This window comes from Bos taurus, chromosome 10 (assembly GCF_002263795.3).
Source record: "Bos taurus isolate L1 Dominette 01449 registration number 42190680 breed Hereford chromosome 10, ARS-UCD2.0, whole genome shotgun sequence".
In the NCBI taxonomy this organism is placed as follows: domain Eukaryota; kingdom Metazoa; phylum Chordata; class Mammalia; order Artiodactyla; family Bovidae; genus Bos; species Bos taurus.
This window is the reverse complement of record NC_037337.1, coordinates 87222298-87236778: the sequence shown is the minus strand read 5'-3', so window position 1 is coordinate 87236778 and position 14481 is coordinate 87222298. Positions and strand designations below refer to the sequence as shown.

General features: G+C 41.5%; 1 protein-coding gene across 1 annotated transcript in view; it reads right to left on the bottom strand.

Moving 5' to 3' along the window:
- Nucleotides 1-2075: 2075 nt before the first annotated feature.
- The window catches only part of TTLL5 (tubulin tyrosine ligase like 5), a 317558-nt gene continuing 305152 nt past the window's right edge, over nt 2076-14481 (bottom strand). The window contains 2 exon segments of the mRNA XM_059890944.1: nt 2076-2728; nt 12672-12757. Coding sequence (XP_059746927.1) covers nt 2558-2728; nt 12672-12757 — 257 coding nt within the window. The 3' untranslated portion in view covers nt 2076-2557.

Below are 14481 nucleotides of genomic sequence, written 5' to 3'. Positions count from 1 at the left end.
CCCAGGCAAGAGTACTGGAGTGGGGTGCCATTGCCTTCTCCCCTGCTTTGTCTACGCCCAGCCAATTCTGAGGGCTCCTCTATCACACTCCATCCCATGTGACACCCATTTACTTCCACTCTTATTTCAGGAACTATGTCCTGGCTGTAAAATCAGCGCTGGTGGGATTGTCCTGTCTTACCAAAGGGAGCCTGTGGGTCTGGAGAGGAGATACAGCATGCTTAGCTCATCAGCCATGGCTACAGCCAGCCCAGATTTTCAGTCTGTTCATTGATGGCAGTCCTTCTCAAATTTCAGTGGGTGAAAGAATCACCCAAGTGCTTATTTAAAACATGTAATTTCAGGCTGCAGCTTTAGAGATGTTGTTATGGCTGGGTTAGGTCCAGCCTACCTAGAAACTGTATTTTGAGAAGTGGTGCCTTATAGCTGATATTGTTGGTCCTTGAGGCTTAACTGAGAAGAGGGAAATAATCTTACAGGCCCTAGAATACTGCCCCCCCACCCCCGACCCATCCCTGGCTATTTATTGGCCGAACCACGGCATGTGGGATCTTAGTTCCCCAACCAGGGATCAAACTCAAGCCCCCTGCAGTGGAAGCATGGAGTCTCAATCTCTTAATCACTGGACCACCAGGGAAGTTCTAAACCCTCCTTTTTATCCAACCTCATTAGACATCACTAGAACACTGGCCTCTGTGTTCACACCAATAAACTAAGGCCATGAGCAGTGTTTCCTGAAGGATCCCAAAGAAAAACAGCCCTGCTGTGATTCCAAATCTTCTTTCTGTGTTAGGGCTCTATTCTTATCTTAGCTGATACAAATATGGGCAGGGGTCTGAAGCCCAGCCTCCCTGTTCCACATGTCACTTACAGGACTACAGAAACCCAAACCATTTTTCTGTCCATCTTTTAAAATATGTGCCTCTTTAGGGGAAGGGTAAAGAGGGGCTCTGTTCTTTAAGGGTAAAGAGGGAGGATCATATGATTTGCTCAGTTTGTTACCAAGAGAAGTCCAGTACCAATAATAAGGACGTTAAAATACTTGGGTAAATGAAGGAAGGGACCTGGAGTTCTGGAGTTCTGGTCTTACACTTGATCAGCACGTGGTGAATGCAATAAGCAATTAGCCTGAGGAGTCAGTTCTGATGGTTATCTAGGGCAATTTTAAACACTCTAATTGGTCGAGAAGTTCTTTTACTGGACTCATACCTTCCTATGCTCTTTTGTAAGAACTGCATGGTACGTCTCCCCAAACACCTTATTTCCCAGTTCTACACATCAGCAGGGGGCTATGGGGGAATTCTAATTTGTCTACTAATCAATTCATAACCAAATTAGCAAAGATGGTCCTCAAACTACTCAGAAGTCTCAGGAACATCTGAATGCATTCTTCTCTTCTCTCCTGCAACGGACAGACTTCATCCCTCATGAAGAAAGAGAAGGCTTCCATGTTCTCAGACCTGTTTTCATTCACCAAGAAGGCAACAGAGCCCCTCTTCTCTCCGCCTTTCTGGGTGTCCTTTTTTTTTAAGGATTTCAGTGCTGAATCTCTACCACCCTGTTGTAGAAACCCCAGATGCTGGATTCTCCTCCAATAGCTTCCTGCGGTAGCTAAGTCAACCTTTAGTGGGCTCTGCAGTCACCTTTTAACCTTTTCTCCAGTGGAAGCCAGAGAGAAGACCTGGATAGGGTCCACCTAGGATGGATGAGGAAGCATGAAAGCAGAGGCTAAGCAGGAAGCAGGGCTGAGCTGTATCATCCTGAGAACTGTTTGGGTAAACACTGTGCGACTGGATACAAATCCACACGCCATGGGAGGACCCGTCTGCTGCGGTCTGGTAATGGAGACGTGCACACGCACCAGCACCCCAGGTGCTGGAACTTCCCTTGGGGAAGAGCCTGGACCCACCATCTGCTGAAACCAAATGTAAGAATGAAGCATCTCTTTTAGAGCTCACATTTCTTAACCAAAGTTTAAAAAATTGCCCAGCAATGAAATAAAATGAGAAGTTGATCCCATTTCAGTCTTGTTTGTGAATACTGATTGTTGGGAAATTAGTAAATGGAAAAAAAAATAAAAATAGACTTACTTTATTAATTTTAGAAATCAGTTAATTCCAAAGGGTGCATTTACCGTGGCTCATGTGGTCAGCGGCACACCGACTTTGTCTTTACGCCCCAGGAAACTTGTGATGCAAGCCCCCCCTTTCTCCCAAACCCTCCGGAAAGGGAAGAACAGCTTTGGTAGATAACGTTGTTGGGATTCTAGGTTTGTAGGAGGTAAAGCTTAATACTGCAAAGTCTGGAAAAGAAGAGGAAGCAAAATGCAAATAGCCAAAGAGCCTCTTTTATATCATCTGTGTGGTAGCAGGAGAGGGGCAGAGAAGACCTAAGCAGGTGGGGGAATGGGGGGGAAAGAGGGAAAAGATACACGTGTGCTCAGATGGGGTATATATCGCATCCGCTGAAGGTCCCCACTGCCAAGTTCCATCAAAACCCAGCTGATACGTTTCCCTGTCATCTCAGAACAAGCCTGGACTGGCTGATGGGCAACAGTCTACTGCCACTTCTGCTGGAAGGCATTGGGGACTGAAGCAGCAAAAAAATACTCTGGACCCCTTGCAGCACTGGTGAGTGCTTCACTGGAGTCAGGCACCCAGGGGGAGTGGAGCAGTGAGCAGGTTCCTCCTCCTCGGGTCTGTGCTTCATCTTTTAGTGTGAATGGGATCTGGAAGAGAGGAAGTCAACCACTGAGTATCGGACATGACCACGTGGGCTTGTACTAATCTCTGGCAATGTTTGGATAAGTTAGCGTTACTGAAGAATAAAGTAGCTGTGGCCCAGATAAATGAAGGTCATTGGAAGTAGAAAACTATTCAGTTAATAATTTTTTAAGTTTATTTTTTAATCGGAGTATAACTGCTTTACAATGTTGTGTGGGTTTCTGCCATACAACACCATGAATCGGCCATAAGTATACACGTGTCCCCCAACTCTTGAACCTCCCTCCCACCCTTCTAGGCTGTCACCGAGCACCGGGTTGAGCTCTTTTTATCTACTTTTGTTGGAAACAGAAACACTCTCAGAACAGAAACAGAAACACCTGTTCTAAAACACTCTCATTTTGCTGCTGCTGTTTTTTTGTGTAGTCCTCTTAGTTTCTTCCCCCACAACAACATTTATCCCTTTTGCTTCTTCAATACAAGTTACCCTTTTCTCGAACCTCAGAGTCAGCATTTTTAGCATTCGATATTGAACTGCGTGGAAAAACTATTCTATGTATGCTCCAGTTTGTCTAAATCTTCTTTCCATGTGGGGTTATCAGGTAACACTTGGCCTTGTATCCCCTGCGCTAGCCCCCAATATCCCTACACTCCTCCATCCAGTTTAGGAAAAGAACTACCTCAAATCCCCCGTGCTGCTGCTAAGTCGCTTCAGTCATGTCCAACTCTGTGCGACCCCACAGACGGCAGCCCACCAGGCTCCTCTGTCCCTGGGATTCTCCAGGCAAGAACACTGGAGTGGGGTGCCATTCCTTCTCCAGTGCATGCACGCATGCTAAGTCGCTTCAGTCGTGTCTGACTCTGTCCGACCCCATGGACAGCAGCCCACCAGGCTCTTCTGTCCATGGGATTCTCTAGGCAAGAGTACTGGAGGGGGTTGCCATTTCCTTCTCCAGTGAGACTCTCTTAATTCTTTCCCATCCCCACTACCCTGAATTTTGGGTTTATCTTTCCCTTGTTTGCTTTAAAAAAAAAACAGGTTTGGTTACTATATATACTCATATCCTAAACATTATATTTCAGCTTTATGTAGGTTTGAATTTTACAATGCTATTTTGTTATGTGGCTATTCTTACATGTGATCTCAGCACACAACTGGAAGAATTTCTTTAGATAGATACTTAGGAGTGGAATTGTTGGGTCATAAATACTTGCATCTCCAACCCTCTAAAAATAATGCCAGATTATTTTTGAATGCAGTTGTACCAATTCACACCCCCTCTGACAGGGTAAGAGCTTCCCCCACCCCCTGGCCTTCTCTACATGTGGAAAAGTGGTATTGCCTGAGTATAAAATTTTTGTGAATCAACTGAGATACGATGGTATCCTACTGTGGCATCTGCCTGATTAGGAATGAGGTTGAGCATTTTTTCAAGTTTATCTAGTATTACACATACACTTCAACAAAATTCCAGGACATGCCTTTTGCTTATTTTCCAATTGAGTTATTGCTTTTTAGTGTTTGTAAATAGCTCTATTGGGATATAATTCCATACCATTCAATTCATCCATTTAAGGTGTAAAATTCAGTGGCTTTTAGTATATTCAGAGTACACCCATCACCACAATCAAGTCTAGAACATTTTCACTGAAAGGAAATGAAAACCCACATCTCTTAGCCGTCACCCCCATACACCTCATCCCCTAACCCTAGGTGACCATGAAGCTACTTTCTGTCTCTGTAGGTTTGCCTGTTCTGTTGTTGCTGTGCAGTCTCTAAGTTGTGTTGGACTCTTTGCAGCCCCTTGGATTGCAGCACTCCAGGCTCTTCTGTCTATTATTATCTATCTAATATTGCCTCTTCTGTGTGCTCAGTCGCCTCAGTCGTGTCTGACTCTTTAGGACTCCACGGACTGTAGTCTGCCAGGCTCCTCTGTCCATGGGATTCTCCAGGCAAGAATACTGGAATGGGTTGCCATGTCCCTCTACAGGGGATCTTCCCAACCCAGGGGTTGAACCTGCATCTTCTGCAGCTCCTGCCTTGCAGGCAGATTCTTTACCGCTGAGCCATCAGAGAAGCCCATTCTGGACACTGCATATTAAGTGGAATCCTTTAATATGTAGTCCTTTGTGTCTGGCTTCTTTCACTTACCATAATGTTTTCAGGGGTTGTTCACACTGAAGAATGTATCAGTATTCTATTCCTGAAATGGCTCAGTAATACTCTCTTGTGTATATATACTATATTTACTCACTCACTAGTTGCTGGATGTTTGGGCTGTTTCCACCTCTTGGATATTATTAATAATGCTGCTATAAACACACAGGGTTATGACCAACCTAGATAGCATATTAGTAGCATATTCAAAAGCAGAGACATTACTTTGCCAACAAAGGTCCGTCTAGTCAAGGCTATGGTTTTTCCTGTGGTCATGTATGGATGTGAAAGTTGGACTGTGAAGAAAGCTGAGTGCCAAAGAATTGATGCTTTTGAACTGTGGTGTTGGAGAAGACTCTTGAGAGTCCCTTGGACTGGCAAGGAGATCCAACCAGTCCATCTAAAAGAGAACAGTCCTGGGTGTTCTTTGGAAGGAATGATGCTAAAGCTGAAACTCCAGTACTTTGGCCACTTCATGTGAAGAGGTGACTCATTGGAAAAGACTCTGATGCTGGGAGGGATTGGGGGCAGGAGGAGAAGGGGACGACAGAGGATGAGATGGCCGGATGGCATCACGACTCGATGGACATGAGTTTGAGTGAACGCCGGGAGTTGGTGATGGACAGGGAGGCCTGGCGTGCTGCAATTCATGAGGTTGCGAAGAGTTGGACACGACTGAGCGATTGAACTGAACTGAAGTGAAACATTCAAGTTCAAGTTTTTGTTTGGACATATGTCTTCATTTGGGTTACATACATAAGAGTAGAATTGCTGGGTTATAATGGTAATTCTATGTTTAATGGTTTGAGGACCTGCCAAATTGTTTTCCAAAGTAGGTGCACCATTTTGGATTTCCACAAGCAGAGTATAAAGCTTCTAACTTCTTCACATCCTCATCAACACTTGTTATTGTCTTTTTTTGAATATCGCCATCCTGGTGGGTATGAAATGATATTCTGATGTGGTTCTGATTTGCATTTACCTAGAAACTAATGCTGTTGAGAATGTTTTCATATGCTATTTGCATGTTTATCTTCTGTGAAGAAATGTCTTGTTCAGACCATTGCCCATTTAAAAAACTGAGTTGTCTTTTCAATTAATGAGTTGTAAGACTTCTCTACATATTCTAGATATAAGTCCCTTATTATATATACAATTGCAAGTATTTTCTCCCAGTCTGTGGTTTGCCATTTCATTCTGATGGTGTCCTCTGAAGCACAAAATGTAAAAACTTTGATGATGTCCAGTTTGTCTATCTCTTTTCTTTTTGTTGCTTATGCTTTTGATGTCATATCTAAGAAACTACTTACTGAGTTTTAAAGTTCTTTGCTTAATACCTGGACAGTAAGTTTTTGAAGGTATGTTACAAACACCCTCACTGAGTTTGTGACTTGTTTCTTCAATCTCTTTAGAGTATCTTTTTTTTTATAGAGCTTGTTTCATGATTTATTAATTTATAAGTAAAGTCTTATTCCGAGGTAAAAATTAGGTTGCATTTTCAGATATACACTTAACAAGCGACCTTTCCAGAAAATGACTTCGTTTCAAATGTTAAGACTTCTAGAATATCCAGGGCAGTCACCATAAAAAACAGATAATTTCTTTAAAATTCTTCTTTAAATTAAAAATTTCAAACATGCACACAAACTAGAAGAGTATCAGACACTTTCCTGTTCCCATCCTCTAGCTTTGATCACCATCAGCATCCTACAATTATTTCATTTCTCTCTCTCCCCGTGCATGCTTTTTCTTCTGGAATACTTCATAGAAAACCCAAGATAACACATCATTTTATCCATAAATACTTTAGCATGTATTTCATGTAGATAAGGACTCAAGGATAAAAGGAAAACAAATCAAACCCCCCCACCGCCCGCCCAACATAGGGTGTCTTAGAAGTTCTTAATTTGAACAAAGTCAACTTGATCAGTTTTCACCTTTCTAGTTTGCACTTTGGGGATCTGACTTGAGAAAGCATTTCCTTACATTATATATTGTCATATACTGTCTTATAAAATATGGACACTTTTGCTTCTGTATTTAAGTATTTTAATCCAAACTAAAATTGTGTACAGTATCAAGCACATATCTACTTTCAGTTTTTATTACACAATAACAAATTTTCCTAGCATTATTTATTGAAAAATCTACCCTTTCCTCCTTTAACTGCAGTATTTCCTACCATACACTGTTTCCATGTAGAAGAAACACAGTTTACTGTGCCAATACCACATTTTCTTAATTTCTTTACCTTGATAATAATTCTGCTTATGTGTAAGACAAGTCACATGTGGCCCCTATCTCTCATTACTATTCTGTAAGAGTGGAAGGGTTATTACTTGGCCTTTTCTTCTCTAGGTAAATTTCAGAATCAATTTAAGTTTTTAAAAAATGAACAACTAATATCCTCTTCTCCAGTCTACAGATCAATTTTGGAGTGAACTGACATCTTACCAAACTGATTTTTAATCTATGAACATGTATCTCTCTTCACTGTTTTTTTTTTTTCTTTCTTCTAAGTGACTCTACATAGGGCTTTGTAACTTTTTAAACACTAGGTTTTAACTATTTTTGTTAGATTCTTCCCTAGGTATATTATATGTTTTCATGATTATAACTTTGATACAAAGGGTCTGTGCTAAGTAGCTTCGGTTGTGTCTGACTCTTTGTCATGAGCCCTTGGACGGTAGCCCGCCAGGCTCCTCTGTCCATGGGATTCTCCAGACAAGAATACGTGAGTGGATTGCCAAGCCCTCCTCCAGGGGATCTTCCCAACCTGGGGATGGAACCCACGTCTTTTATGTCTCCTGCACTGGCAGGCGGGCTCTTTACCACTACCACCACCTGGGGAGCCCGATACAAAGGCTATCTTTTCTATAATCTGTAATCGATTTTGGAAAATGCTTATAAAGCTAAAAATTTACTTGAACACTTGTTTTGGGTTTCCAATCAGACAGATGCATTATGTGAGAATAATGACAGATTTTCTTCAGTCCTTTCTTCACTTTTTCCCTTGTGCTACTTTATTGACCAGGACTTTCAGTACAACACTCAATAGAAGTGATGGGTTCCCTTGTCCTGTTCTGCACCTTAAAGGAAATATTTTCAAGGTTTCCCAACTAATAGTATGATAGTTACTGTTGACTTTTTGTAGAGATATTCTATTATTAGGTTCTTTTCTGAGTTAGCTAGGAATTTTTTTTATTTAAGTCATGAAAGTACTGAATTTATCAAATGCTCATTCTGTATCCATTGAGAGCAGCATATGATTTTTTTTCCCCTTTGATCTGTTACTGCAGAAAATTACGAGTCAATTTTTAAATATGACATAATCCTTGAAGCTCTGGGTGGCCCTAACTTGATCATGATTTTTTTTAACATTGTTGGGCTCAGTTCGTTAATGCTGTAGCCAGATTTTTTTGCATTTATATCCACAATTAAGAAATTATAATTTCAGAACTTTTGGGGTAGACTGTCTTTGTTAGGTCTTGATATTAAGATGATAAGAGTTAGGGTGTTCCCCCTTTTCCTTGACTCTGGAACAGTTCATAGAAGATTCGTATATGTGGTTCTTGAATGTCCAGTAAAACTATAAAAGCCTAGGGTTGAGCTTCTGAGAAGACTTGTTCTTGACTCAGTTTTCTAATAAGTAAAAGAATATTTGGGCTTTATATTTAGTAAATTTTTGTAAGCTAAATAACTAAAATTGTATCCATCCCTGGTAGCTCATCTGGTAAAGAAGCTTCCTGGAATGTAGGAGATGCCAGTTCGATCCCCTGGAAAAGGGACAGGCTACCCTCCAGTATTCCTGGGCTTCCCCGGTGGCTCAGATGGTAAAGAATCAGCCTGCAATGTGGGAGACCTGGGTTCAATCCCTGGGTTGGGAAGGTCCCCTGGAGAAGGGCATGGCAACCCACTCCAGTATTCTTGCCTGGAGAATTCCCATAGACAGAGGAGCCTGGTGGGCTACAGTCCACGGGGTCACAAAGAGTTGGACGCCACTGAGTGACTAAGCACACACATCCAACTCAACAAAGTTTTAAAAATGTATCAAAACAAGGTTATTCATAGTATCTTCCTACCATCTGTTTTATCTCTGAAGGATGTATAATGTCTTTATTTGTTCCTCACAACCCCATGTTTATTTTCTATTTTGTTAATTTCCTCTTTTATCTTTATCATCTTTGGATTTATATTGTTGCTCTTTTTTTAACTTCTTAAGTCAGACACTTAGCACATTAACTTTCAGCCTCTCCCCTTTCCCTAGAATAAATTTGCCTTTAATATTCCTCAGGTTTTGATAAACAGTGTTTCCTAACTACGATTTTTTTGATGAATTAACTCTTTCTTAATTTCTAAACACATGAGACTCTTCCACTTATCCTTCTGTTATTGGACTGTGATCAAGGAAGATGGTCTTTGATTTAAAGCCTACTACATAGTCTCTACAGATACTAATGTTTATTATGCACTTACACAGCATGATGTTCTACAAATATCTATTATGTCAAGTCTGTTAACTGAGTAGTTCAAACTTCCTAAAATGTTTTCAAGTTTTTCAGACTGCTTGATCTAGCAATTACTGAGTCACATTAAAACATTCCATAACGAAGATGGATTTGTCTGTTTCTCTTTGTGGTTCTGTTAAGTTTTGCCCAATGTATATATATTTTTATAACTATTCATTTTATTTAATTTTAAAAATCAGTCAATATGCTAGTTAAAATAAGCCCACAAGGAAAGGTTACTTTCCTGGTGAATCTTTCGAACTTTTTGCCAAAATGTAGTGATCCCTTTTATTTTTCAATATACTTTTTGCCTTAAAATCTATTTTGTCTGATGACTATAATGCACCCTCCTAGTATATCTTTTTCCAACTTTTCCTTTCATGCTTTTTTATATACTTATGATTGAGATGTATCTCTACTTTTAAACAGTCTACAAGTGGCTGCTTAAAACTGAGGCTGACAATATATCCTCTTCTGGTTGAACACTTCTCCCCACCTCCCCTGCTACCATCTTGCCCTGTCTGATGCAGCAGCCACAGAGATGATATTAGATCCAAAGTCAGCTCCTGCACGCCTCTACCCCGAACGCTCTGACGGCTTGCACTTCCCTCAAAAGGAAAGTACAAGTCCTTTCCTTAGCTTGTGGGGTCTTCGGGATCTGACCCCTCATCATCTCTGAGGCCCATCTGTGCCCACTCTTCCTTGCTCCCTACTGGCCTGCTTGTCTTTCCCAAACGCGGCAGCCACGATCCCTTTCAAGGCAGGCGCTCGCGCTGTTCCCTCTGCTTGGAATTCCTTTCCCTCATCACCACCAGTTCAGGCCCTCACCCCCTTCAGGTCTTCACTCAAACGCCACCCCTCCTGACTACTGTTCAGAATAGTGCTTCTCCTCATTCCCTGTTCGCGTTCACGGCTTCACTTTTCTCTGGAACACTCACCACTATCTAACGTACTATTTGTGTTCCTTATTTGGTTTCCCGTCTCTCTCCCACTGGGGACTCTTGGTCCTTTTGTCCACTGCTCTGAGCTGTGTGCCAGTGCTGACCCCCGTGTGTGGCACACAGTGTGGTTTTGTGCTAAGTTGTGTCTGAGCCTTTGGTGACCCCACGAATTGCAGACAGCCAGGCGCCTTTGTCCACGGAATTTTCACATAGTGGATGCTCAGTAAATATGTGTCCAATGAATCAGTCTCTGACTTTCACTGGAACATTTAGTTCATTCACATTTCCGTAATTACTAATATTTTTATTTATTTCTTAAATCGTGCTATTTGTTCCACCTTTTCTGTGTTTTCTTACGGATTTATCATTTTTATCATCTCATTTCCTCTCTACTATTTTGGAAGTTTCACATTTGTAATCTTTTAGTAATTACTCTACTCACTTCTGCATTTGTATAAAGTATGTATGGCTGAAGTTAATCAATATCTTCATCTTTTCATTGTACCATGTCGGGTTAGATGCCTCTGACTCTGATCATACCTTCTCTCTTGATTTATATGATATTGATGTTGGATATTTTCATTCCCTTCCTCTCCCTTTTAACCTCACAAGAACATCATTATTACTTCACTGGTCATTATGTTTATATTTGTCCATATTTTTACACAGTCTTTGCTCATAATTCCTCCTTGCATCTAAAACCTTTTTCGGTATCATCTTTCTCTATTTGAAATACGTTCTTTAGGTTCTTTCCTTTTGTGGCGGTTTGTTAGGGGCAAATTCTTCAGGATTTTGTATGTTAAAAAGTGTCTTTTTTTTAATTCTCATCTGTGAAATGCTTTAAACATGCTTTAGGTTTGGTAATTCTTTCTTGTCATCAATGGTAAGGTTTCCACTATCTCTGTTGAGAAGTACGCTGGCATCCTTTGGTAAGGCTTCTTTTTTCTCTAGCTGCTTTTAACACCTTTCCTTTGTCTCTGTTATTCTAAAGTTTAAGTATGGTGTGTCTAGGTGTGGATTTCTTGCGATTCGCTGCAATTTGTGTATCTTTCATCAGCTTTGGAAAGCTTTTAGCCATTAACTCTTCAAATATTGCCCCTGTCCCATTTTTCTTTCCAGAACTCCAATTAGATATCTATTAGGGCTTCTCGCTTGGTTTTCCACCATTTTATTATTTTTTTCTGTACTACATTTCAGATAGTTTCTTTAAAAACAACTTCAGCTCATTGAATCTCTCTTCAGCTGGATCTAATCTGTACTGAAGCCCATCTGTTGATTTTTAAACTTTAATTACTATATTGTTTTCAATTCTGAAAGTGCTACTTAGTTCTTTTTCAAATCTATTTGGTCATAATTTTAATCTCTTGGTTTTACTCATAGTTTCACTCCCTCTTTTAATTTCCCTAAACATATGAGCAAGTTTTTTTGTGTGTTTGTTTTTAGCTATTTTTAAAAAAATCTATTTATTTTTAATTGAAGGATAATTATAATATTGTGGTGGTTTCTGTCACATCAGCATGGATCAGCCATAGGTATATATGTATGTCCCTTTTCTCTTGAGCCTCCCTCCCACCTCCCACCCTATGCCACCCCTCTAGGATGTCACCGATCCCTGGTTTGAGTTCCCTGAGTCATACAGCAAATCCCCACTGGCTGTTTTACACGTTAGTGCATATGTTTTCACGCTACTCTCTCCATTCATCCCCACCCCCTGCCTGCCTATGTCCATAAGTCTGTTCTCTATGTCTGCGTCTCTGCTGCTGCCCTGCAAATAGGTTTATCAGTACCATCTTTCTAGATTTCACAAATATACATTAATATACAATATTTGTCTTTGAGAAATATTTTTTTAATTGTACGTCTAGTTATTTCAATATCTTAGTTTTTACAGGTCTGATGTTGTTAGCTGTTACTTTTGCTGACTTTTACTTACGGCGCCATGCTTCCCTCTTTGCTAAACTGTGATACCATGGTTCTTAAAACGTTACCTGTGGGAATTATTTGAGATTTGAATTGAAGGATGATTTCTCCAGAAAACAAAAAAAAAGTATTTAATTCTACTGGGTGCCTTGGGCCACTACTAGCTTAGGACTACTTAAACGAAATTCTCAGTTTGAAGTTTTTTGGAGCACCTAGGGAACAGGGTTGTAAATGGACAGGGGAGAGTCCCCTACTCCATCTCACTCCCCACCAAGGTTTAAGACAGGCAATTTCTTTCAGTGCCTGAGCAGCGGAGGTCAGGTGGGGGGGGGGGTCGTTTATTTCTGGTTAAACTTTCCAAGGAGGAGATAGCCCTGTGGGGTCCCATCTTTATGTGAAAGGTCTCCAGTTAGACTCTCACCTTGAGACTGGCCTGCTGTCCCTTACATCTGCCATAATTCTGGTCGAGAGCTGCTTCCATCCCTTCTCCTGCCTGATGAACTGGTGCTGGATAATTGGGGCAGGAAGGGTATAGAATGATAATGTTACTGCATTTTTCCCCTCCCTGCCTCTGTGGTCATGATCACAGCCCAGTGCTTTTTTGTAAGACTTCAAAAAAAAAAAAAAAAAAAAACAGCTATTGAAGTTATCCCATCTTCTTTTTCGCTTTGATGTCCTAGTGTGGAAATGCTTTAGTGTTTTTTGGTCAAATGTCTATGGATCATACTATCTATTTATACACTTGGCTTTTATCAAATAAAGTTACATCTTATTAGGTTAGTTCTAAAGTCAAGAAGCAACACCGGCATAACATCAGAGTTACTTTTGAAAATCATAAAGCACCTGTAAACTACATTATACTGGTTTGGCAACTATCAGAGTCCAGCAAACCCAATTTTTCTTCCAGCCTAGCACCAGATTAAAGTAACTGCCTTCTGTTACTTTAATACAGTGAATAAAAATACTTTTAAACATGCGGCAACATTTGCGAAGGCGAACCACGCCATTGGAGGCACCTGGGAGGAGAGGCGGCCCAGCAGATCCACCCTCCGCGCTCACTTTAGAAGCACACGTTCCCCGAGCAGAATGCTTGACAGACTTCCCTAAATTGCCCCAAACAGTTTCTTGCACCTTTTCTGGGGGGTGGGTAGGGGGAGGGGACTGTGTCTTGTACATGTCCCTCCCTCACTTCCCCTGCGACGCTCTTTTAAGGGCAGAGACCGTGTCTTACAAATCTTTATGTGGCCCGAGCTCCTAGTATTTTGGTGTGCGAGTATTTACAGGGGGACCGCATGGTAAACGCCCTGCTGACTGCTGTGGAAATGATCAGTAGCACAGTTCCCAGTGGGAAGCAAAAGGCTCCCAACTGACAATACAGACTGTGCTTCTTCAAGCGGCAAAAGGCCTGGTAGTGACAAGCAGCAATCACGCTCCAGACCAGCGCTCTACCACGCGTCAGCTGTCTCAAGAAAAGGGGTGCAGATTTCCAGTGAGATCCTCTGATCACGGCTTTTCTAACTGAGAAAAGACAGAACATCATCAGGACTTCTATTCCAATAAAGACAGCCCAGACCTCAACCACCATGATATAACTAGAGTGATCTTTCTCCCCGCAAGGTCTGAAGTGAGTAAGAGAAAATTAATTTTTAAAATTACCTAAATGCACAAAGTTTTTAAAGTTGTGCCTTAGATTTGCCCCTAAGGCCTTTCCAACTGATCTGAGTCGCCCTGGTAGTACCCTGGCAGCATTCTGGTTTGGTAAGAAAGAGAGTGAATGAATCACTTTATTTTTATCCTGAGTGACACAGGGGAAAGGAGACAGCTGGGGAGTGAGGGCCAACCTGCTGGCCTCCCCCCTACCTTCCTGGGCACAGCTCGAGTATGCAGGAGTGAACAACACAGATGCAAAAGCAAAGATCCATTTCAGGAAGCCCTGCCCGGGTGACACACAGGCGCACCAGGCACAGCTGCGAGGGGTTTGTTCAGAGCAAAGAGCCCCCGAGTGACGCTGAAAAGCAGTCACGCGGGAGAAGGGAGCTGCCCGACCACAGCAGCACCATCAGACTCTCACGCCCTCCCAGAAACGCTCCTGCCTTTCTAAAAAATACAGGCACCTGGTGTAACTCTCTGATGCCAACACCAACATGGGCTCAAGAGACCATCCATGGGGGCAGATGTACTTCCTACTTGCAAATGAGCATTGAATAGTTTTAATTGCCGTTTAAAGGAAT